At 33.8% G+C, this 24,860-nt stretch overlaps 5 protein-coding genes and 1 long non-coding RNA gene across 7 annotated transcripts; 2 read left to right on the plus strand and 4 right to left on the minus strand.

Annotated features, from left to right (window-relative positions):
* Nucleotides 1-1,020: 1,020 nt before the first annotated feature.
* On the minus strand, nt 1,021-4,516 carry LOC123890375 (F-box/kelch-repeat protein At1g57790-like). The gene is made up of 3 exons (XM_045939975.1): nt 4,381-4,516; nt 2,288-3,424; nt 1,021-1,206 (listed from the first exon to the last, which is right to left on the minus strand). Exons 1-2 carry the CDS (start codon nt 4,410-4,412, stop codon nt 2,308-2,310), a joined length of 1,149 nt encoding a protein of 382 aa, XP_045795931.1. The 5' UTR covers nt 4,413-4,516; the 3' UTR covers nt 1,021-1,206; nt 2,288-2,307.
* Nucleotides 4,517-5,940: 1,424 nt separating this feature from the next.
* Nucleotides 5,941-7,276, plus strand: LOC123889206. Its single transcript, XM_045938428.1, has 3 exons — nt 5,941-5,965; nt 6,097-6,221; nt 6,320-7,276. Exons 1-3 carry the CDS (start codon nt 5,941-5,943, stop codon nt 7,274-7,276), a joined length of 1,107 nt encoding a protein of 368 aa, XP_045794384.1.
* Nucleotides 7,277-8,257: 981 nt separating this feature from the next.
* Nucleotides 8,258-11,483, minus strand: LOC123890374 (protein MAIN-LIKE 1-like). Its single transcript, XM_045939974.1, has 4 exons — nt 11,084-11,483; nt 10,167-10,687; nt 9,338-10,060; nt 8,258-9,246 (listed from the first exon to the last, which is right to left on the minus strand). The coding sequence occupies exons 2-4, from the start codon at nt 10,683-10,685 to the stop codon at nt 8,437-8,439; spliced, it is 2,052 nt and encodes a 683-aa protein (XP_045795930.1). The 5' UTR covers nt 10,686-10,687; nt 11,084-11,483; the 3' UTR covers nt 8,258-8,436.
* A 184-nt stretch (nt 11,484-11,667) lies between these two features.
* LOC123890376 (F-box/kelch-repeat protein At1g57790-like) lies at nt 11,668-15,589 on the minus strand. 2 transcript variants are annotated; one of them, XM_045939977.1, is made up of 3 exons: nt 15,463-15,589; nt 13,327-14,455; nt 11,668-11,756 (listed from the first exon to the last, which is right to left on the minus strand). In XM_045939977.1, exons 1-2 carry the CDS (start codon nt 15,492-15,494, stop codon nt 13,345-13,347), a joined length of 1,143 nt encoding a protein of 380 aa, XP_045795933.1. In that variant the 5' UTR covers nt 15,495-15,589; the 3' UTR covers nt 11,668-11,756; nt 13,327-13,344. The 2 variants fall into 2 exon arrangements, with proteins under 2 accessions (XP_045795933.1, XP_045795932.1); XM_045939976.1 differs by lacking the exon at nt 11,668-11,756 and having other exon boundaries at nt 13,176-14,455.
* Nucleotides 15,590-18,982: 3,393 nt separating this feature from the next.
* Nucleotides 18,983-20,310, plus strand: LOC123890377. The gene has a single exon (XM_045939978.1). The coding sequence runs from the start codon at nt 19,084-19,086 to the stop codon at nt 20,131-20,133; it is 1,050 nt and encodes a 349-aa protein (XP_045795934.1). The 5' UTR covers nt 18,983-19,083; the 3' UTR covers nt 20,134-20,310.
* Nucleotides 20,311-21,486: 1,176 nt separating this feature from the next.
* LOC123890378 lies at nt 21,487-23,610 on the minus strand. The gene is made up of 3 exons (XR_006802825.1): nt 23,444-23,610; nt 23,233-23,270; nt 21,487-23,116 (listed from the first exon to the last, which is right to left on the minus strand). It is a non-coding gene; the product is annotated as an uncharacterized LOC123890378 (long non-coding RNA).
* Between the last annotated feature and the right edge of the window lie 1,250 nt (nt 23,611-24,860).

Here is a 24,860-nt window from a genome sequence, read left to right on the forward strand (position 1 = left end):
CAATGTATTTGATTATAAAATTTTGTAGGAAGGAAACTTTCAAATTCAAACTAGTAAACAAATGTCTTTAAACGATGTCCTTAGAGGGATGGAGTCAGAAATTCAATTTAGGGGACCAAGTTTAAAATACGTAACATAAACAATTTTTTTTGAAAAATGGATAGTTTCAACTAAACAGAAAGTTTCAGTTTCATGTACAATTTGCAACTCAACGGTACATTTACAAGAACACACAACATTGACAATTATATTCAAAGTTTAAAAAAAATATGAGCTCAACTACTTCTTTAGATGATCCAAAAAGAACAAGCTGAAATTGAACTCGGATTTTTTGAAATGATTCTTCTTAGCAGGAACTTATTAAATATTAACCGAGTTCAATCACTTGATTAAAATATTATAATTGGTTATTATAATGGTTAAATACATTCGATATAAGCATTAAAAAAATACATATTATTTGTTATGCAAATATATAGGTAAATCTAAGAACCTTTCACACCGGAATGGAAATCTCCCAAACATTAGCTCCAAAATCAAGATAAAATTGTGGTGGCTCATTTTATGTTTTTTAATAGTGTGAAAGTGAAACTATTAATATTGACATTAGGTCCCTCATTTTATGTTTTTTAACTAGTATAAAAAAATATACATGTGTCAAAAGAAAAATTACATATAACTAAAAATGGTCCGACCCTAGTTGAACCTCGGTCGGACCTTAGAACCCCAAACCCACGAGCACGCTGGTTCAATGTCCGGTCCGGTTATGATAACCTTATAAAAAGGGACGCATTTTAAAAAAAATAAAATAGTATGGTCTAAACAAAACCTTGCATGAGTCAAACTGTTGAATGTCATAAAGCACATAAAATACTTTTTCCTTTGTATTTCTCTTGACGAGCTCAAGTGAAAGTCTGCCATGAAATATTATCATCATTTGAGACAAAGATATTGTTGAATTGGTAAAGAACAAAATTGGAAGACTAATAGTAATAATAATTCAAATGATAAATCAATAGATCGGGCTCGAAATCCAAAATTAAAATTTTAGATTATTAGTATAAAAGTGTAACGTCTAAAGTTCCATATATCCATTGCTGGAGAAAAATCTCGAAATTCAAGATGTGCAGACAAAATAACCAAATCTTGAAATGTCTGCTTTGTGCATTGAGAATAGGAAAGCACTTGAACACCCGAGTCAAAATGCTGCATTCAAACATAGATATCACGTTAGACAATGATGTTCCTCCACATATGGCAAAGCAAAGAAAGGTTTACTATACTTAAATGTAGTATTTCAATTTCACAAACCAAAGATCAATTTTCCCACACCTCATTTGAAAATAAGATATAAGTAATCATCAACAGATTAATCCAATGATATGTTCAACTGGACAAGACAACATGTTTAACAAGCAGAGAAATAACCATTTAGCAATCACCAGTTCAGGGGTTTTCAAGCTATCAGGGATGGAGGTGTGTAGGTATCAATGCTTGCGAGGGTATTCTTTAAAATAAGAAGGAAGGGTCAAAGTCAAAGTGATACACTTACAACGTAATATGAGAAGGTAACAAAGTAATGCAAAGTTTACTAAAATGCAATTATAATATGAGAAGGTAACAACGTAATGCAAAGTTTACAGCTTGACAATTTTCACACCCCAACTTCTTTTAAAAACAATTAGTATAAATTAGTATATAACTTCAAATGAGATTATGGATTCTGACTAACATGCATGACTTGGTTTATGATGATCACTTCTCTCATTCTCACAACAAACTAGTGCTCTCATTTAACATGACTCGTGTATTATGCATAAACAAATACATGCACGCACAGTTTTGTAGTTTAAGTTGAACCTCTAACTTAGAACATTTGACTGTAATGACGCACTTGTAATATTTCATAGCAACATTGTACTGTAAGAAATGCACATTCAACTGTACTCAGTACCAACAACAATTTCATGTATAAGATACAGTAAATGTAGATAATAGTTGGAGATGCAATTAATGCACGTGTAACCATTGGAAAAAATCCGTAAGATTTGCATATAACTCAACAAGAATAAGATTGCATGCAACATGGAATAATTTGTATGTATCTAACAAAAGACTAAGAAAATTTTGAACATGTATATATAAAAATAAAATCATAAGTAAAGCATAAACTAGTAGCTCCATAAATGTCTACAGCCTACAAAAGCATGTATCCAACAGAAAAGCTCTACACGCTTCAATGACAAAAAGAAGAGCTCTACACAAAATTGATTTTAGAAATGCTTACTTGCTCTGCTAATTTTTTTTTTAGTTCCAGCCAGCAAAGTCTTTCGGTGGTTCAATCCAGATGTTCTCAAAAGCATCCCATTCTACCCAGTCACGACACTGCTTACTGGGATAATATCTATGGTCATCAAGAGAGTATGATATGCAACGCTTTCCATAGAAACGGACTTTAGAGAAATAGACACTGTTTCTCATTAATCCAGTGACGTAAGTCCTAGAATGAGATGACATAAAACTAGCAAAAAGTGTCACTCCATTTAGCGTTGTCACCTCTTTCCATTCCTTTTGTGTCTGATCTAACTTGAATACAATCGGGTCATCACCGCAACATACATTAACTAGAAATATATTCCCTTCGTGCTCTGTCATAAATTTCTCTTTTGACCAGTTTTTGGCAATAAAACCCTCTACTAGGCATTTTGGTGGATGTACTTCCAGAACACTCCAAGTACATTCAACTGGATCAAACACCCCTAGCCAACCTGTGAGGCTCAGACAATAAAATAACCCATTACAAAAGACAAGCTTATTCCATATGCTCCCGAAAAATTCTGGGCGGTTTTCGTAATTAACAGTTGTCCATTCATTTGCCCCAGGAGAACAAGTGCTAATAGCTACAACATAAGAACTAATATAATCAACCGTTAATATAACACATCCAGTTGATGTTGGAGCACACGAGAAGCCAGCGATTGAGTGTCTATCTTCACGTATTGGCAGCTGGATCAGGTCCCTAGTAAAGGGGTTAAAAAGAAAAAATTGGTGATTTATGGCCCACTGCTTCCGACATAGCAATAACCAACCATCTTTTGTATAGCAAACACGACATTCATCCAACTCTGGAAACTCATGGGAATGGATCTTACGCCGCACAGGGTCATAGAAGTCATAACAGTTATCACTTTTTGGGAAATACATAAGCCAAGGTGATTGGTCCCCTACACGTACAGAACTGGCAACTGAATGCCATCTCTTGCAAACAGCTGAAGCACGAATATTATCCGCCACGACCAAACGAGATAAGATCAATTCTAAGAGTTCGTCAGGGAGATTGGCCCAGGACTGCAGCTCCAAATTGTCACTTTTCACCTCAGCAGCAGCGGCAGCTCTTTTTTTGTCTGTGATTTTATCGCTTACTCTAAATAATAAAATAAGTATTAGATATTATTAGATATACATGTACAAGACTAAGTGGTGAAATTCAACATAATTAACTTAGTAAGCAGGACGATAAAAAAAATTATATATTCTTAACTAGAACAGTACTTCTAAGACACGCCAAAAATCTGAAATGACGAATGGTAGAACAAACTAACAAGTAAACAGAACACTAACGGTGGCCTTGACATAATAAAACTAGGAGAAATGTTTTTTTTTTACAAGATCTAGACACAAACACCGTACATTCATACGGCTTTTGAGTTTCAAAATGTTTTTTCTCAGTCCTATGCTTATTTTCTCTCCTCGAAACCCATTCTTCAACAAAAATATTTAAAACAAAATAACTGAGACTGGTATGATCTATACAAACCCTAGCAATATTCACAATCACAACCAAAGTTAATTCCGAAACAACTGTGCATACGATTTTTATTTATTTTGAACTCAATAGCACAAAAGGAACAACATAAAAACCACAGAAATGCTTCAGATAACCCTAATTGTATGTTAATTAAACAATAATTATAACTTATAAGTAAGCACAACATTGGTATAGATAATTAAAGCATATTTAGATCATATAACATTCAAATTCTCAACAGTTGGAGTTAGAAGCAACCAATTCATCAACAAAATTGTACAAGAACTGAGATTGATACGATTTATATAAACCCTGACAATATTCACTCACAATCATAACTAAAGTTCATTACGAAACAACTATACGTACAATTTTTTATTTTAAATTCATACTGAAAATGAACAACAGAAAAAAAACATCATTCTACAAATCGGTATTGATCCTAAAAAAAAAAATCAATGCAGTGATTCAAATATCCCTAAAGCTATCCAATTTTAAAAAATAAAATAATGATAAGAGAGAAAAATGAGGTACAAAGTTGAATCATGGATTTAGGGATGAAGAGAACATACGATTTCGTCTTCCTTCTCCTTTTCGTCATCATGCGAAGCCAAATTGTGTGTGTGTGTGTGTGTGTGTGTGTGAGAGAGAGAGAGAGAGAGAGAGAGAGAGAGATGAGAAGAAGAAGAAGAAACGAAGAATGTTGAGTTGCTTGCAATGTAACGGAGGGAAGGCACGTGGACAGCACGTGCGAGTCAGTGAGCAACACAAGATCTTATGGGCTTATCATTGATCGGAAGCCCAATTTTCCATTGTGGACTGAACTGCCTTCATATCGGAGATATTCTTTTGCCACCCTATTGTTTGCTACTTAGATAGTGAACTGGTCCAAATGTAGCAAGTTTTTGGGGGAGTGAAATTTTAAAATATTGGTGAATTTGAATATTTTTTACTCATCCGCTACTTATATAACGGATCCAATTTGCGGTCTAAGCATCAGTCAGGGGTATTTTAAAAATTTTGTAGAACGCGAAAAAAATGCAGGGGTGCCAAAAAAGCTTCCTTGCATTTATGCAGTCAATTATTGGTATCAATTCGACCGAGATTGGATTGTCTAGATTTTATAATATAAAACGTAAATTAAAGTCTACCTTTTATTGATCTAATAAATTAATTAACTTACCGTATATAATAGTCAGATAAATAACCTTACACAGCTTTTTTCAAATAATCATACCGTAAACGAGTAGGAAAATGCTAATTATTACGATCCTAGGATTAGCAAGAAACGCACGAAGTGGTTTGTTTGCTCCACTAGAACACCGTTTATGTTTGTGTTTTTTATTCTTTCAAAAATAACAAATACTAATGAACATACAATCCAAAACATACAATTCAAAAATAATAAACCACCCCACAACAATACAAACAAGATTATAATAAAAAACCAGTAAACCACGTAGCCTACAACACAAAGCTGTCATGGCCTTGATACAAATTTTATCATCACCGCTTATGTTGTTAACCACTTACCATTCAAGTGTAAATTGTGATATATTCACTAATGTTGTGAGAAGTCAACCCCTTAAATCGATCTCGGTTATTTCAAAGTTCCGCGCAGAGGATATCCTTAGTTTACCAAAAAAAGAAATACACGTGGGTAAAATGAAATGAATACATCCGTAAAAAAAATGAAATGAATACACACGTTCATGTGTTTCTGGCCACTGTGCCTTCGTAAAAAATAGCATCACTCTTTAAAGTTTGATGAGATAGATATAAGGGTGGGAATAGGAAACTACTAATACCTATTTCGGTGAGCATAATAAAGCAAGGAACCCAAAAATAAAAAGGGGTGCAACACATCTTTTTTTATAAAATAAATAAATTGTATTGTATGGTATAAAAAAACTTGCCTTAGCTTCTTCTCCCAAAGGATTAAATGCATAACTTATGGAAAATTGCTTTTTAAGCCCTGCCATATTCCTCCCAGGCCCCCCAAATTGACCGGTTTACCCTTGAAATATTTCGGTAGGTACAAACCAAAACAACATAACTTCGGTAATTGTGTACCGAAGGTATGTGACATTAAGCTAAGGCCAGCATTATAAGCAGATTCATCACAGTATGACATGATTTCGGTACTTATCTACCGAAGTGAGCGTTTGACCTAAAAAAATTTTAAGTTCGGTAAATACGAAGCGAAAACGCTAAACTTCGGTTCGTATCTACCGAAAACGCCAAGTGATAAAAGATAACATACGGGTTGCCATGTGCTTGTCTAATAGCATTGAAGAGGGACAAAAAGCTACCTATTAGACTGGACGAGATTAACACTCATTGGAAGAGGTTACAAATTGACGAAGCAGATGATGGACAGGTTGACTGCTCGAAGGAGTTTAGGGTCATTCAGGTAATGTAATACTTTAAATTTACCGAATTATATTAACGAATAATATTTGTGTTTGTGTTTCAATTATTTAAATGAAATTTGTGTTTCCTTTGTTTTAGGAACGGTTGAGATTATCAAATCAGAGTATGCAGCTACAAATTAGGGATCAACTGCGACAGATAGCTTTTCCAGAAATTACATCGCTAACTGCACCGGTCAAACAGGTAGATACAAAGGGTGCAAAAAAACGGGCAAAGTCAAGTAAATGTAACAGTTCTACCACTAGATCTCCATCTTATTGGGAGCACATTGATGCCCGATATCCTGACAGTCAGGCATCACAATCAAAACCAGCCAAACCCAAAAGGAAGACTGCTCGCATAGGCACTTTGTCTCCTAATGCTATACCTCGCCGTTCAATTCCGTTTATGGAGCATATGCCAATGTTCATGCATTCATATATTGAGGACATTATTGATGTTAAAGGGGATGGGCATTGTGGATTCCGCGTTGCAGCAGAGTGTCTTAATAAGGGCGAAGATAGTCAAGGATTAGTTCGTTCAAAACTTATCAGAGAGTTAACCATGTTTAGGAAAGAGTACCTGCCTATTTTCGGTACTGAGGCACGTCTACAATACATTCTTGATGGTTTGTTCCCTCCCAAGGTAATGCCTAAGAATGGCATTGCACCGGAAGAAAAATGGTTCACATTTCCAGATATGGGCCATATCCTTGCAACGGCCTACAACCGTGTTGTAGTATGTTTGACATCGCATCATATAGGTTATTCTGAAACATTTTTTCCACTGCGTACCAAGCCACCGTTTGATCCATCTGCACACATTATTTGTATTGGTATGGTTCCATATCACTGTGTCAATGTAAAACTGAAGTCTGGATGTCCACTTCCTCCTACTAATAAGAGCTGGAAAATTCATCGGGCACCGGAGGCTGAGACTTGGGAAGATACATTTTTGGACCGGATGAGTGAGTTTGACGAACTCATGAAGAATGAAAAAGGTGATTTGAAGAAGGAGATCAATAAAGATGATCCTATAACATTTTCAGATGACTAGTGGTTGTAATGTAACGAAGACTTTTTTTTGTGGTTCAAATAGGAACAAAGCTTTTTGTGGTTGAAATATAACCAACACTTTATGTGGTTAAAATGTAACAGACGGTTTTGTGGTTCAAATGTAACCGACACTTTTTGTGGTTGAAATGTAACCGACACATTATGTGGTTAAAATTCTCAGCACTTTTGTATAAATATATGAATGTTTATTCAGATATCACAAACATTCTCTTTATTTTCTTTTCTAGTTGAAATTTTTCTGCAATTCAAAAAAAAAAAATGAACGCTGCAGATCGTTATGTAGCGAATCATTTAGCAACTCCGTTTGAGTTTTCTATCAAATTACGTGGTAGGAAAGATCCGTTCACACTACATTTGAGGAACACTATAACAACTGTTGATGAGTTGAAATTTAAGATTGAAGACATGTATGCCTTCAAAAATGGAAAGGAGATAAAAATTCACAATATTGCATTTTACGAATCTTATATAGATTTAGCAGATGATAGTGTTGGTGGGTTCGATGATGCGCCAAAAAAATACCATTGGAAAGCGTTAGATTCTGATTATGCTGTTCAATTAATGTTTGTCACTATAGAAGCAGATCCAGCTCCATATCATCTGTATGCTACCTTAATCGTTTAGGTTCTTATCTGTTGTTTTGAAATTAGTAGTTTTCTCTTCAATTATGTATTGTTTCAAGTTGTTTCAAGTTGTAATTTTCTTCTCTGTTCACTTTCCCTGCTTAATGACATTTCAACTCTGTTTCTGTGTCATTTCGGCACGTATGTACCGAACCAAAGTTCTCCTGGCCAGGAAATATTGGTTGCTTCAATCATCACATGGAATTACATCCACGCCGAAACCATTGTTCGGATGTTCAGACCTGTCCAAATTTCTTTCAAATAGTTGTTCATTTTCATTTGCATTTTTGTCGAATTCAATATATGAAAACAGACAGATTTCACGTCAATACATTCCATTGTTCAAAAAACAAAGTCCAATTGTTCAAAATACAACCGAGACATAAATTTAGTCGCACAAAATACAAAGTCCGTTGTTCAAAATACAACCAAGACATAAATTTAGTCGTACATAATACAAAGTCCAATTGTTCAAAATACAAAATACAACCCAGACATACATTAAAGTCCTTTGTTCCTAATGACTACTTGGACCAGCCTCCTCTCCAGCCTCCTCTCCTGAACGTTTCTTCTTCCTCTTTCGCTTTTTTCCTTCACCCGAGTCTGCCTTTTTCCTTCGTCGCACAGAATATGTCACCACAGGCGTCAAATCATTGTAAACCTTTTCAAGTAGCTCCTTTGCCTCCTCGAATGTCAAGTCACCATCAAGCTTTTCCCTCACCTCTGCGTGCACCGTCTTACAAATTTCAAACACGTCACATTTTTCTGCAGCAATGTCCTCCTCAAGCAATACTTCATAATCGGCAGGTCTTTTCGGGTTCCCATCAATTGGTGCCCATAACTTCGGATGCGAGACACGATAAAACCAAGCAATGTATCCGTCAACGGTCTCAAAGCCATTATGTGCTCTCGGGCCACGCATTTCCTCTGTGACATAGTTAGCAACCAAATAATCAGCAAATGCTTCAGCAATACTAAACCGAGTCATACCAGCCTTTGCAGAAACATCTGGATGTCTGGGAATAGACTGCACATGTCCAAATTGCCTGAGGACACGCTCTGGCAAATATGGAGAGATCATAGCGGTTCCACACATAATCCAGCCGGTGTACCAACTAATATCTTCAAATGGGCGTGTTTGTCTGTGATCCTCATATGGGCGCCACGTTACCTCATCAACCTCCATCCGATCCAATGTGGTCCTATGCTCAGTTGGACATTTTCCACCTTTAAATGGATAATACTTGGCCGCAATTGGATCATTATGGCTGTAGTTAGTGTCAACATATCGCGATCCGAACCTCTCGAAATGCGACAAAATCCATGCCTATACCAAAAGTGAACAAATAAATAAATACTCACATTAGTTATACAAATATGCACCAGTATGAAAATAACGTAAGTTTAAATATACATACATGAAACATGGCGTTGTAACCACCAAGATTTCCACATCTCGGGCGACTTGCAGCATCCAAGTAGTTATACATATAAGCCAACCCAGAAGCACCCCAATTCCATGTATTAACCAAACTTAGGTCTTGCAAGTATGTCAGGAAAATGACATCTACATACTGCATGCTTTTGTTGGTGAAAAGTGTTGCACCAAGCAAGTACAGTAAAAATGATCTAATCGTGCATTCCCTCAAATGCTGCACTTTATCATCCGGCATCTTTTTTTTTTCAGCTCGCACCACAGCTTTCATATTTTCCGTATATATCTTATCCAGCATGAAAAACCCAATATGTGCTCCTTTCATTTTTTTAAATTCCTTTCTGCATTCAGTTCTTGAGAAGTTTAGGTACTCGTAACACATATCTTCACCTTCTTCAACTGTGCATGACGTTCCAAGGTGGTTGAGCATTTTACCGGTAATCGGAATGTGAAGCAAGCAAGACACATCATCCAGGGTTATGGTCATCTCACCAATGGGCAGATGGAAAGTACCGGTCTCCGGATGCCATCGCTCTGTAAATGCTGTCAATAGACCCCAGTCAAGATGATTGTAATTTGTCTTCAACAGCGGTCGAAGTCCAGTAGCATCAACAACGTCCCAAAACCACCGAACTCCTCTTCTTGGTAAATCGAAGTCGTTCATTTTCTTTCCGTTGTTCATGCACCTCAAGTACCGATTTTTACACTGCAAATTTCAAATCAAACACACATTTTCAGTGGATATGGATATGTTCAGTGCATATGGATATCAATAGCTAAAAACATTAAAACTACAAAACTTTTAAACTTACATCTCCTCTCCAAATCGCGACAGCAACATGTTTCCCAAATCCGGGCAACAACGACAACTCCTTTGGACCACCATCATAAGATGTAACTGGTGGTTCTGATACAGGTGGTGGGTTTCTTCCTTGTGTTGTTCTCGGATTCTTTTTACGTGATTTTTTTTCTGGTGGTGGTGGTGTTTGTTCTTCAGCAACTTCCATCTCATCTTCCACATCATCAGCAACTTCCATCTCATCTTCCACATCATCAGCAACTTCCATCTCATCTTCGACTTCCTGCTCATCTTCGTGTTCAGACGCCTGTTGCCCTATGTCCACTTCATGCTCATCCTCAAACTGTTGTTCCTCCACATTCTCATCTTCAGATTCAGGCTCTACAATAACACTTTTCCCCTTAGTTTGTCTTGTGTTTCTATGTACCTTCGCAGCCTCTCTTCGTGCAGAGCCCTTCGCAGCCTCTCTTCGTGCAGAGCCATGTGCTCTACTTTCCCTTCCACCTCTTGTTCGCCCAACATCATCTGTCATTCCTATAACAAAATACACAACAATAATCAAGAACATTCCTATAACAGTAAACAATTTAAAAATACAACCATTCCTATAACAGTTACTAAATTCAATTGCACACTTACTCATTCAGGCATTTTATCAAACACTTGGTGCACATATATCAAACAACCAATTCACAGTTACTCATATCAACAAATCTACACAATCAATCTCATTCAAGCATTTTATCAAACACTTGGTGCACATAATCCAAACTATGAATCAAAATTTTATGCCATAAATTAAATTAACATCCCAAATCGTGGAATCAACAACACAATCAAGAATACAATCTAAATATAATCCAAAACAAAACCAATTCGTGGAAACCTAAGAAAACCAACAATACAAGAGAGATTAGTTTGAAAACTTACTTGTTGAAGTGAAAGAATCCAAAAACGCAATCCAAACCGTTGGTGATGAATGATTTGTTGTCAACGAATTTCACCTTGTTCTTCTTTCTTGCCTTCGAATTTGCGACCCTAAACCCTAGAGAATCGCCCTTCCACCTTCAACACTTGTGATTATCGTAACTAATGAGATGTTTTGTGTTTAAAACTGTATCTCACGTCCGTTCGGCACGTATTTACCGAACCACAGCGTTTTCGTCACGTAATTACCGAACCCAAGAGTGTTCGTCCCGTATTTACCGAACGAAATTACTTTCGGGTTGTATTTACCAAACGAAACTGGTTTCAATTGCGAGGGTATTTTGGGATTTTAGGGGGGTTTGAGAGCAATCCATGGGGCTTAAAAAGCAATTTTCTAACTTATGGTACAACCGTACAACAAAAACTTGCCCGAGCTTCGCCCAAAGGATTAAATGGTATAACAAAAACTTGCCTGAGCTTCTCCCAAAGGATTAAATTAAATGGTATAACAAAAACTATCTGGGAGTGTCTTAACATGAATACTCTTCAGTCTTCACCTTAATTCATGATGAGCTCAATTCTTCATTGGCATTTGGAAAAACTTGCACTGTATACTTTACAGTAAATTGTCCCGAGCAGAATAGAACATGTAGCACACATAAGTTCCAGAGGAAGTCTGCCATGACATATTTTCCACATTCTAAACGAAGCTATTGCGAAATTAGTATACGAACGAAACTGGAAGATTAATGATAATTTTTTAAAAAAAACTCGGTATCCGATTCAAAGACCGACTAATCAATTAATAGTGCTCAAATTAAATGTGAAAAATTTGAAAATTCAGGATCTACAAAGACAACATAACCAGAGACAAATTTTTTTGCTTCCTCCTTACAGATATCCATTCCTTCACATATACATTTTTCATGTAAATATTAACCTCCTATGCAAATAAGTTTTAATTAAATCATACAAGCGAGAGAATAACGGTGAACTCTGAACCTGTGACATGAGATGTTCACATTCTGCATAGATATCTTATTAGACAATGATGTTCCTCTACTACATGCAAGGAAGCCGAACAATAAAGAAAAAAAAAGGGTAGAAAACCTCCACATATCGTAAAGCAGAAAAAAGTTTACTTTATACTCTAATGACATGTTTCAATTTGACAAACCAATATCAATTTCCTCAGTCCTCAATGAGACATAAATGATCATGAACTGATTGATCCGACCAGTTCAGCCGCAAAATAAAGGTAATAGTCATAAGGTTAGCACAGACACAGACAAGACGTTTAACAAGCAGCTAAATGACCGTCAAGCAATCATAGACCAGTTCAGGAGTGTATGTACCAAACTTTCATGACCATCTGACAACTAGGTTCTCCAAACTTTCATGGAGTGTATGTTTACATCATCATAAGCAAGAGTATTCTATAAAATAAGGACAGGCGGTCAAACTCAAAATGATGCACTTACTAACAGGTTCTATATGTCAGCCAAATCCAATTATAATATGAAAAGGCAACAAGGTAATGCAAAGCTTACAACTTGACAATTTTCACACCGAACTTTTTTCAAAAACAATAAGTTTGTATAAATTAGAATTTTCAAGCACACACATGATGTGCTATATGATGGTCACTCCTACCTACCTTCCGCACAACAAACTCGTGCTCTCACTTGATATATGATTCGTGTATTGTGTGTACATATAAATACATGCATGCACACAATTAAATTTTGTAGTTTAAGTTTAACCTCTAACTATGAACCTTTTACATTTCCAAAACCAACGATCATGAACATTTGACTGTAACGATGCACTTATAATATGCCACGAAGTTAGCATTTATGCTGAATCTGAAATGCATATTAAACTGTACTCAGCAATTTAATGTATAAGATACAATAAATGCAGATAATGCTTAAATTGAAAATGTATATGCTATTAATGCACATGCAAACATTAGAAAAATCCTTAAGATTTGCATAACTCAACAAGAATAAGATTGCATGCATCATGGAATAATTTGTATGTAGCCAACAAAAAGACTAATAAAATTTAGGGGGGAAAATGAACATATATAAAATAATAAGTAAAGCATAAACTAGTGCTTCCATAAATATCTTAATATAATAGCTACAGCCTACAAAAGCATGTACCCCAACTATAATATGCAGTCAAAAGCTTCAATGATAAAAAGAAAAGCTCAACACAACACTGATTTTAGAAATGCTTACTTCCTCTGCTAAATTATTTTACATCCAGCCAGCAAAGTCTTTAGGTGGTTCAATCCAGATGGTATCAAAAGCATTCCGTTCTACCCAGTCATGACACTGCTTATTGGGATAATATCTATGCTCATCAAGAGAGAATGATATGCAACGCTTTCCATAGAAACGTACTTTAGAGAAGTAGACACTGTTTCGCATTATACCAGTGATGTAAGTCCTGGAATGAGATGACAAAAAACTAGCAAAAAGTGTCACTCCACCAAGCGTTTTCACCTCTTTCCATTCCATTAGTGTCTGGTCTAACTTGAAAATAATTGGGTCCTCACCACAACATATATGAATTACAAATATATTTCCTTCGTGTGCTGTTATAAATTTCCCTTTCCGCCAGTCTTTGGTTATAAAATTCTCTACTAGGCATTTGGGTGGAGGTATTTCCAGAACACTCCAAGTACGTTCAAGTGGGTCAAACACCCCTAGCCAACCAGTGGGGCTTAGACAATAAAATAACCCATTAGAAAAGACAAGCTTATCCCATATGCTAATGACAAAAACTGAGCGGTGTTGGTAATTAACAGTTGTCCATTCATTTGCCCCAGGATAACATGTGCTGATAGCTACAAGAGTAGGGTTAACGTGTTTAACAGTTAAGATAACACATTTAGCTGATGTTGGAGCACAAGAGAAGGCAGCATTGTAGTATGACCTTTCAAATCTTGGCAGCTTGATCAGCTCCCTAGTAAAGGGATTAAAGAGAGAAAAATGGTGATATATGGCCCACTGCTCCCGACATAGCAATAACCAACCATCTTTTGTATAGCAAACACGACATTCATCCAACTCTGGAAACTCAAGGGAATAGGTCTTACGCTGCACAGGGTCATAGAAGTCATAACAGTTATCACTTTTTGGGAAATACATAAGCCAAGGTGATTGGTCCGCTGCACGTACAGAACTGGCAACTGAATGCCATCTCTTGCAAACAACAGAAGCACGAACATTATCCACTACAATCAAACGAGACAAGATCAACTCTAAGAGTTCAACAGGGAGATCGGCCCAGGCTTGCTGCTTCAAATTTTCACTTTTCACCTCAGCAGCAGCTCTTCTATTGCCTGTGATTCTATCACTTGCCCTAGATAATAAAATAAGTATTAGATATACATGTGCAAGACAGAAGTGGTAAATTTCAACAAATGATCTTATGGTTTTAAATTGTGGTCCGCATCCGCAATTGCGGACGCAGTATTGCTGATGCGGTAGCCACCGCATCGCTCCTCAACTGCAGTGTGATTTTCATTCCCATGTACGAGCACATCGTAACTGAATCAGAAGATTTTTGTCATACTCGTTCAAATATTTTCACCAAAAATTAATATTTATGAACCCCAAATTTTAATTTAAGTCAAATGTAAGGAATAATCTTACCTTTAAGAGTCTCACAACTATTTTAAGCATCTTTCAATAAATATGTACGGAACAAAATGAGACTCTACTATATTGTGAGTAAATAGTGTAGTAGATAGTAATGTGAGTATGTGAAAACATAAAATTATTTCGCGCCGCAATAGCCGCAACGCGTGATGCAATAACCAGGATAGCAATAACTGTAACCGCTAAGGCATCCGCGACCGCAATTTAACTGTCCGAACTTCTTAACTAGAATAGTACTTTCATCCCAATAAATATGTATATCATTCTAACTTTTAGCACATAACAAAAATCTCAAAATGAAGAACGATAGAGCAAAATAAAAAGCAAACAGTACACTAATAATGGCCTAAACACATCAAAAAACCAAATGTAGATGAAACATGAAAATTTCGATCCAATTGAAGATAGAAATCATGCATGTATTAATTACATCACTTATAAGTAAGCACAGCATTAGTATATATAATGAAACGAAATCCAGCATATTTAAACCATATAACATTCCATTTCTCAACAATTCAAGTTATAGCAATCATAGTAATATTCACAATTACAATCTAAATTAGTTCCGAAACAAGTATCCATAGAATATTGATTTTAAATTGATACTGAATAGCGCAAAAGGAACAACAGAAAAACCGCACAGCGTGCAAATCCATAATTGATCGGGAAAAGTTGAATTGTGGTTTAGAGATGAAGAGAACATACGGTTTCGACTTCCTTTTCCTTCTCTTCGACATTGCGCGAAGCCGATGAAGTTGAGACTTCGACGGAGAGAGAAGATGAAGAAGAATGATGAGTAACACGTGCGACCGATAATATACCAACAAATCATATATCATGTGTTACGTTCATTAAATAATGTGACAACAAATCATTAGATGTATGTGTAATGTGTAAAGGAATTTTTACAGTGACACTACCCAAGAATTAAACTCATATTTTTTTATTTTTTTTTGGTGATAAAAGAGGGCTAACGCCAAACTCATATCTAACATAACATTTTAAAGAATAATTGTTCAAACTAAATTTTCGTTTGAAGTTTTTATAAAAAAAAAATTTGTAAATTTTTTTTACTCAAAATTACGTAACTCTATAAAAATTATTAAAATACACTCGTTCGCTATTTAAATAGGGTAGGAGGATGTTTTTTTCTCTCAAAAATTCAATTTTTATAAAATTCGCTACTTAAGTAACTTAAGAAGTAGTTTAAGTAGCAGATATTATAAAAATGAGAATTTTTTATGTCAGAGGGTTTTTTTTTTCTTCTGAAATTTCTCATTTTTATAACTTTTTGTTACTTAGAGGACATGTAAAATTCTTGAATTTCATGTAGGGTATTTTTTTTCTCAAAATTTTTCATTTTTATAACCTCCGCTACTTAGGTATTGAAAGAGTAAAAATGGAAACTCATAGGACATACAAAAAACCGGTAGGGTGACCAAAATAAATCTCTTCGAAAAATTATAAAAGGTTAATAAGGTTTTCATTTCTATAAATGTTCTAACCTTTATTTTTAGTCTTTCTAAAAATTTAAGTAAATTTTAGTCTATAAATATTTTCTGTTACAATTTTTTATCTTTATTTTTAAGTCAATTTATGTGTATTCTTTGAAACTTTAAATTATTTTTTGCAATTGCCTTTATAATTTTTAAAAAAATAATGAATTAAATATGATTTTTTTAATATATTTTTTCTTTTAAAATTTTATATTTAATTCATTTTTTATTAAAAAAAATTTGAATATTGGTGGAATAGATTCTTATAATGGTACATGAATACAAGAACTCATTTAAAAGTTAAAAAAAAAATACACGTGAGTTGACTTAATCGTATAGACTAAAAATCGTGAGGGGGAATATTTGGAAGACCAAAATTTTCTTAAAAGTTTAAGAATTACTAAAATTAATATTTTAAATGTTTATAGAGATACAAACTTACTTAACACTATTTTTTTTTTTTACAAATACTTAACACTATTTTAAAACTCTTACGGTGCTTATAAATTTTTCATGAAATGCGTCAAAAAAATAAATTCTTCATGAAATGGGAGAGGAAGCAAAAACCGGTGCCTTATGTAACATGCATGTTCTTTCAAATGTGTACATATTCATGTGCAATGTCATGTCACCATGTCGTGGTACAATCACACCAAGAATTCAAATAATAAAAGCTTTAATGACAAATAAGTTTCATTTTTTTTTATAGCTATACTCAATGTCAATCAAATTCTAATCAAAAGTGCAAATCACAAATTTTAAGTTTAAACCATCGCACAACAAATCTTATTAACACTATCATGAATGAAGATGCAGCGGATCACTCCACTCTCTAGATCGAGCATCTCAAAATACTATCATTTGGAAGACTTCATTCAATAGTAACTACTGTATTAAAATCAGCTTACCGTTTATGTTTGAACCTACTGGAGTACGACAGTTTATTAGAGGTGAACGGCGATTGACACAAAATTTGGGATGTCTCTCCCTTCTAAGTTGAAACATTTTTGTTGGTGAATGCTTCAAGGTGGTCTTCCTGCAAAAATCAACCTTCACAACCGTGATATACCTTGTCAAACTATATGCGCTATATGTTATAATGCAGTTGAGGACGAACTCCATCTTTTTACGGGCTATGCCCATTGCCCACGCTATCATATGTTGGAAGGAGGTAAACCTTTGAAACAATTTAGAGCTACAATTTCATCAAAGTGGCAGCTTTCCTTCCATTATTTTCTCCATTCTTTCGTCTCGGAAAGATGCAAAACAAAAGTTGTTTGCTGCTATGCTTTGAGTATATGGCGTGCATGTAATGCTTGTATTTGGAAGAATGAACAAGTCGATCCAGTCACAACATGTGTGCTCGCTTCAAATCTGATATGCGACGATAATTGGTGTAGGAACAACATCATTTCGTCCCATTCGCCTACACACGAGATGACTTGGTTGAAACCACTTGTGACATGGCGAGCTTTATGTAGGACAAGAGGAAAGTCCAACATAGGTATATCTTTTCGATATAGCAAGAGGCTCCTTCGTTCAAGCTCATATATCATGACATTTCATTTTGAAGTTATCACAGCTGAATGTGAAGCTACATTTTTGAAGCAATCTCTCTCTCTAGCCATATCAAATGGTTATCATAGGGTAATTTTTGAATGTGGTTGTCAACAAGTGGCGAATACTTTGATTAATAATTGTACGTATGAGAATGAGCTAGGAACTTTGTTATTATCGTAGGTTCCTACTTAACACACATGTTTGCTACAACATAGCTTTTACTTGAAGGCAGACAAATAGGGTCGCTTATAACCTTGCTAGAGCGTCTTTATCCCAATCTAGTCTCATTGTTCATTATTTATTATCCCTAATGGACAAGGCCTATATGATTCTGAGCTCAGATTAGTGTATCGAACTCGGCCCTTAAACTAGTCCAAAATATTATACAAACTCTATTAAAGATATTTAAATTTGTTGTTTAAATTAATTAAGTCATAAAAAATAAAATAAAATGATGGATAATTCTAAAAAAAAAGTATTATTAAATATGAAAAATATTGTTAACAAATGAGTTATTATTGTTGGTAGTGTATTTCATTTAGAGATTACAATTTCAGGTTACCGTGCAAATTGAGTCATCAATATTCTGCAAACCAACTGGTACACTATGCGTTTCGCCATTGCTTTCTTATACCTTTTTGACGAGAAAATAATAGAAGATGCTTTTCTCCCTTATGAAAAAACAATTTTTCTTTTACGGGACCTTATATGAAAACGATTGAAAAGGGGAAATCATATTTTATTATTTATATAGACAAAGTGATAAAAGCTAACAAAATTCACACGATTAAAATGCACATACAATTTTACATCAAAAAAAAAATATGCACATGCAATTTCAAAATTTAAGATCTCAAATTCAAGTATTCAATTTAATAATATTAATTTTTTTTTCTTCAAAAAAAAATATTAATATTTTTTTTGTCAAGTAATTTAATAGTTATATAATTTATTCATATAAAAATCACATTTATGTGGGCATTTTTTTTCTTCAAAAAAAATCATATGCATGCATTTATTCATACATATTTTTACAGAAATATCATATATATGCATTTATTTATTTTTGGTGAGGTCATATACATGCATTTTTTTTTGGTCAACATATACATGAATTTATTCATACATATAAGACAACAAAGATTGGTTAAGACACCAAAATATAGAGAAAAGGTATTATTTAAATCATCATGATTCAACATGAATAGTTGGCATATATGGAAAAAATTCAAAACTAAACAAAACCACCGCTATAGCATGCATATGACCAATGCGCAAGCAAGTTGAAATCTCTCCCTCCAAATTATATATTCTCTCTCTCATCCTCACACTTTCTCACCATAACACACAATTTCCTCATACAAAAAATCTCATTCTCTCTCTCTCTCTAAACTCATATTTTCTTTCTTTGTTACTCTGTTTTTTTCACTCTTACCTTGTTCACCAACTGAACCAACTGAAGAAAGATATGCTACAAGTGGAAACACTAGTTTCAGCCTGTGCCGGCGGTGGTTCTACTGATCGGAAAATCGCATGCGAGACACAAGCCGACGATCAGAAAACGGATCCTCCACCGGAACAATCTCATCCAGATTCTCCACCGGAATCCTTTTATCTCTCCAGAGATGAAGAAAACGAATGGTTGGATCGTAACTTCGTCTACGAACGCAAAGAATCAACTAAAGGAAACTCAAATTCAACTAACTTGAACCCTAATTCTAGAGATTCCAACTCCAGTTCCAACTCACAACGCTTTGCGAATCTCAAATCCAAAACATCAATGATTGGTTTACCTAAACCTCAGAAACCTTCATTCGACGCTAAGAATCTACGCAATCACAAGCCGAGTAGCGTTAAGCTTTTCCCTAAACGAACCGCATCCGTCGGTAAATCATTCGTTGAGCCTTCGTCACCGAAAGTATCATGCTACGGAAGAGTCAGATCTAAGCGCGGAAGAGCCTCTTCCGTCACTGCGGCGGCCGCCGCCGCCGTGAAAGAAAAATCGGCGAAGGAAACTAAACGTAGTTTCTTTGGAAGCTTTCGTGCTATTTTCCGGTCCGGTAGAAGAAATAAACATGATCGGAGAAACGATGCTCCGGTGTATGATTCAAGTGTAACGAACAGGAACAACGATAGCGTGAGTTATTCAAAACCGCGTGATAGCACGGCGAGCTTAAACGACGTGTCGTTTGTGGAATCGGTGAGAAATAGTGTATCGGAAAGTGAACCGCCCGGTTTGGGTGGGATGGCGCGGTTTGCGTCTGGAAGAAGAGGTGAGTCGTGGGGAGTAGGTGATTCTGAAATCCACGTGTCACGATAGTATTCGTAGTTGGTAACCGTTCCGTTACGTTACGCGGCTGCTACTACAAAGTGGGACCCATGCATGTTGAAAGAAGAGGATGATGTGGCGCGTTGAATGAATATACCGTTACTGTTGGGGATTTTTTTTTTTTTTTTGTATATTGTGATTGAATTTGCTGAGCAACAAGTTTTGTTAATATACTAGCAATATACCCGTGCTATCGCACGGGTCGTAACGTTACGCGTATTTTTTTTAGTTACACTTTGCTAATTAGTCCGCATTCCAAAAATAATCAAATTATATATTCATTAATATATTAAATAGTATGATTATTTCAAAAATGATTAACAATAATAGTAATTTAACATTCAATACCAATTACAACATAGACACAAATCATGGTTAATACAAAGATTTTAGTACAAATAAGTTGATGTTAAGTTGATTGTTATTTAATATATATATTGTGCTGCAAATGATAGGTGATGATTATGGGGTGCCAACATAATTGGGATATCATAGTTATCATGTGATGCCTATGCACGCTAATGTTTTTTTAAAAAAAAATATGATTGTTATTTTGATATTGTTATGAGTTATATGAATTAGTAGCATAATTTGTCTAATGTAAAATTTATTTAGTTATTTTGAGATTGTTATGGGTTTCATGAATCAGTAGCATAATTTGTCTCCTGTATGATTTATTTAGTATATATGATAATTATTTTGAGATTGTTATCGATATATATGATATTTTTAAATTTTTAAATTTTTTTTTAAAAAAACAATAATACTGTATTATAATTTTTCCCATATGTTAGAATATTTTGTCCAAATACCCATTGTATATTGTTTCTGTCTTTGCAATATATTAGAAATAAAATAATACAATATCCATACTTTAGTATAGATAGCTAGCCTTAGCACATGCATGAACATGTGGATGTGGAGTGTATCCATGAATTTTTCAGCCCCTGCACTGCCCAATGCACGTCCCTTCCATTTTACTATAGTATAAAAGATATTTTCTTTGTAGTTTAAATAAAAATTTAATTGAATCATACGGTGCTACTACATTTAAAATGAAAAATACTCATATATTACCAAGAATAACTTGTTCCGTGTATATAATAGTTAATTAAAAAATTTCATCAAGAATAACTTGTTCCTTGTTTATAATAGTTAATAATTTTTTCATCAACAATAACTTGTTCCCCGTATATTTCGGTTAATTTAAGTTTTTCATCAGCAAATACTTTGTTCCCCGTATAATAATAGTTAATTTAAATTTTTCATCACCAACAATTTGTTGCCCGTATAAATTAGTGTAGTATACTTTTTAGAAACACACAAGATCTATAAATACACGGCTAAGCAATTTGTTCCCCGTATAAAAATACAATCAAACTTGTACTTTCAGACCCAAAATACATGCCTTAATTTGGGCTTAATGCCCAGCCCAGCCCATAAAATAAATAAAAAAAACCTAACCACTCCTTAGATGTAACTCAGTTTTCTGACTTTCTCTAATCCTAGCCGCCGCTCAAACATCTATCTCTATCTCTCGCATTTTTCTTCTTCCTGAGTCCTAATGAACCACCACCACCACCTTTCCTCTGCGTTTTCTTCCCTCTATGTTTCTTTTTGTTTTTAATTTATTTGACAAAATCAATCTCCTCCATTTGTAAAAGTGATGTCCATCTCCTCCATTTGTAAAAGAACAACGGCAAAATCAAAGATGCAGAAGGGAAAGACAAGGAACAACAGCAACTCATCTTCTCAAGTTATCAGTTATCTTCCTTTCATCAATTTTTTTTCTTTCTATGTTATATTTCTCCTACCCGCGACATTTTCTTCTAGATCTCCATCACCATAGACAACCTTCAAAAAAATCACCATCATATAAAGACTCTCATTGATATTCACTACAAATCTCACAAAGTAAAAATCCAGATCAGACTAATTTTACCGGTGACCACCGCGCCGGAAATTGCATCCACCGTGTGGGAAAATGAAATCCTTCTATTTTGTAAATATCTTGTGAGTACATGGTTGGTATTTGTCATTAGATTTTTTTTTGTAAATATATTACTTTTGTCTTCTTTCCTTCTCTCATGCATACAACAACAATAATAAAGTTTAGATTTAGAAACTTAACTTTTCTTGTGGTAGCTGTTAATTTTTTAGATTTGTTCTGTTTGTGTTTTTTTAGATCTATTTGAATTTTCAATTTGTATATGAAGAGCACTATATGTTTTTATTCCTTTTTGTTTTGTTTGTATTTTTTTTTGGATCTGATTGTATTTTTCTATTTTTTTTATATGAAGTTGTTGCAAAATTTAATGAAAGTGAAAATCAAAAGGACAAGAAACTTTGATTGATTTTTTTGGATTTGATTGTATTTTTTGTTTTATCTTTTAAAAATATATAGTTTCATATTTTTTAATTTCTCCATTTTTCTTTGATTTCGTCAAGAAATTTATTTTTAAATTATGATCTTCTTTATTCATCTAAAGGATATTTTAATGAGTGGAGAAACATTAGAACTAATATTAATATAGAATAAAAAGATAAAGAGTACAAAGAAGTTGTATTTGTTCGGTAACCTTATTTCTACCTTTTCTCATTACTATTCACTTCCATTTATTACAACCTTCATATTTTTCATTTTTTTTTAAATTTTCATTGTCTTCTATCTAACAATATTTAAGATCAATGTTAAGTATTGATATATTTTTTACAGATCTAAAAAATAAAAATAAAAAGAAAAGGAAGATTACAACCTTCATCTTTTTCCTTTTTTTAAATTTTCATCATCTTCTATCTAACAATATTTAAGATCAATGTTAAGTATTGATATAATTTTTACAGATCTGAAAAATAAAAAGAAAAAGAAAAGTAAGATTACAACCTTCAACTTTTTCCTTTTTTTAAATTTTCATTGTCTTCTATCCAACAATATTTAAGATCAATGTTAAGTATTGATATACTTTTTACAGATCTGAAAAAGAAAAGTAAGAAATAGTAACATATGTTAGAAAACAGAACAACAACAAATATTTGTTCAAAACTGCATACCAAATTTGAACAAAAACAATAATAAAATTTGAGTATTACCATATTTACATCCTCAACTTTGTTTTAGTGTTGGTAATCTACATATAAAGAAAATAAACTATTTGTTTTATATTTATTTTTTTATAAAGCATGCTAAAAATGATAGAGTTTGAGGACAAATAGAATAAATGATACGAAATAATGAACAAAGATGATAAATTAGCAATTAGCAAAAAAAAAAAAAAAATAGAGTTTGATAGTATCTTCATACCTTTAGTGAAAGAGAAAACAAATTTCGTATACTTGTGTTGTTGTTCAAAAAATGAATAGTTTTCCTGCAAGATGAGAAGAGAAAAAATGAAGATCAGACAAGTAGAAAGATAAAAATACTGAGAGAAAAAGATAAAAGTAGTGAGAGAAAGAAGAGTAAGAATGAAATGTGATAAATATGAAAGAGTATATAGTATTCAATGATATTTGAAATTTGAATTTGAAAATTTTACCCCTAAAATTGGTTGGTAATAGTGTGAAGAGAAGTTTTGGTTTTTTCTATCAAAAAGGTGTGATTTGACATAAAGGTGACAATTAAATTTCAATTTTATTAGTTTCTTAGTAACTATGGCTTGTCTTTCAGTTACCTTTTGTCTCACAAAAGGAGAATATGGCTTAGTTAGCCAGCCATTTGGCTCGGTTAGCCCTTCATCTGGTTCCATTACATAATTTTTGGACTGCATTTGCCCTTGAAATAGACACTTGGCAAATTCTGAAGGAAGGGCAAATTTGATTTTTCCATAGTAATGAACTTTCTTATATTGTAATAGATTAATACAAGAGCCATATGAGTGTTTTTTAATGTGCAGCCGTTGATTTTCAAATGCTATTTCAATAATTATATATATTAGGAAATATATGATGGAATTGTTTCAACTAATCTGTCCTTTTGTATTAAACAAAATCAAGCAATGATATGATATTGTTTTTGCTGTGGGACAAAATTAAGTTGTGGGCTATGGAGGTACTATTATGAATCAAATGATCATCTACATGGATTTATTTGGTTGAAAATATTGTAAGAGAAAAATACACTAACCTCCTTTGAACTATGTTTATGTGTAACTCACACCTCTCTAATTTAACCTTTGACATAGACCTTCCATGCTGTTAAAAGCCATCAAGTGCCATTTGAAAGAAACTTATTATTTCTATTTTAATAAAACAGAACCTAATTTTTACCCTAAAAAAAATAACCTAATTTTACACATAAAGTATCAGTTTTTTTTCAATTCTCATTGTACTTACGGTATATTTTTGAGGCACTCTAATATGAACCAAAAAAGTCTAAGATGAGTCATTATCGTTTCTAATAAATTTTGTAATAGAATATAGAAAAAGTTGTACTATAATATTTATTAAAAAGAGTACTTAAAAATGACATTTGAACCGATTTCTTGAGTTTCATAGGTAGAGAAATGCTAATATAATAAACAAATAAAAAATATTATTTTTTTAGTTGGGAAAACCGGTAATAAAGAAGATTACTAATAAAAGAGATGACATTGCGGGTATTGAAAGGAGTTTGTCTAATAGTTTGACATATTTTGTTATTATGCAAAAGTTTGATTTTTTTCAGAATATGTGAATTTTTTTTTTATTTTTCTCCTACTATATGACAGTGAAACTTAACAACT

Source organism: Trifolium pratense, linkage group LG6 (genome assembly GCF_020283565.1).
Source record: "Trifolium pratense cultivar HEN17-A07 linkage group LG6, ARS_RC_1.1, whole genome shotgun sequence".
Lineage (NCBI taxonomy): Eukaryota > Viridiplantae > Streptophyta > Magnoliopsida > Fabales > Fabaceae > Trifolium > Trifolium pratense.

Coding starts and splice junctions, on each gene's coding strand:
- LOC123889206 (XM_045938428.1), top strand. CDS start 5,941: ATGATTTCGGTACTTATCTACCGAA. Junction 5,966..6,096: donor TTCGGTACTTATCTACCGAA/GTGAGCGTTTGA, acceptor CTTGTCTAATAG/CATTGAAGAGGGACAAAAAG. Junction 6,222..6,319: donor AGGAGTTTAGGGTCATTCAG/GTAATGTAATAC, acceptor CCTTTGTTTTAG/GAACGGTTGAGATTATCAAA.
- LOC123890376 (XM_045939977.1), bottom strand. CDS start 15,494: ATGTCGAAGAGAAGGAAAAGGAAGTCGAAACC. Junction 14,456..15,462: donor AGGAAAAGGAAGTCGAAACC/GTATGTTCTCTT, acceptor TTTATTATCTAG/GGCAAGTGATAGAATCACAG.
- LOC123890375 (XM_045939975.1), bottom strand. CDS start 4,412: ATGATGACGAAAAGGAGAAGGAAGACGAAATC. Junction 3,425..4,380: donor AGGAGAAGGAAGACGAAATC/GTATGTTCTCTT, acceptor TTTATTATTTAG/AGTAAGCGATAAAATCACAG.
- LOC123890377 (XM_045939978.1), top strand. CDS start 19,084: ATGCGCAAGCAAGTTGAAATCTCTCCCTCCAAATTATATATTCTCTCT.
- LOC123890374 (XM_045939974.1), bottom strand. CDS start 10,685: ATGACAGATGATGTTGGGCGAACAAGAGGTGGAAGGGAAAGTAGAGCA. Junction 10,061..10,166: donor TCGCGATTTGGAGAGGAGAT/GTAAGTTTAAAA, acceptor TGAAATTTGCAG/TGTAAAAATCGGTACTTGAG. Junction 9,247..9,337: donor GTTACAACGCCATGTTTCAT/GTATGTATATTT, acceptor CTTTTGGTATAG/GCATGGATTTTGTCGCATTT.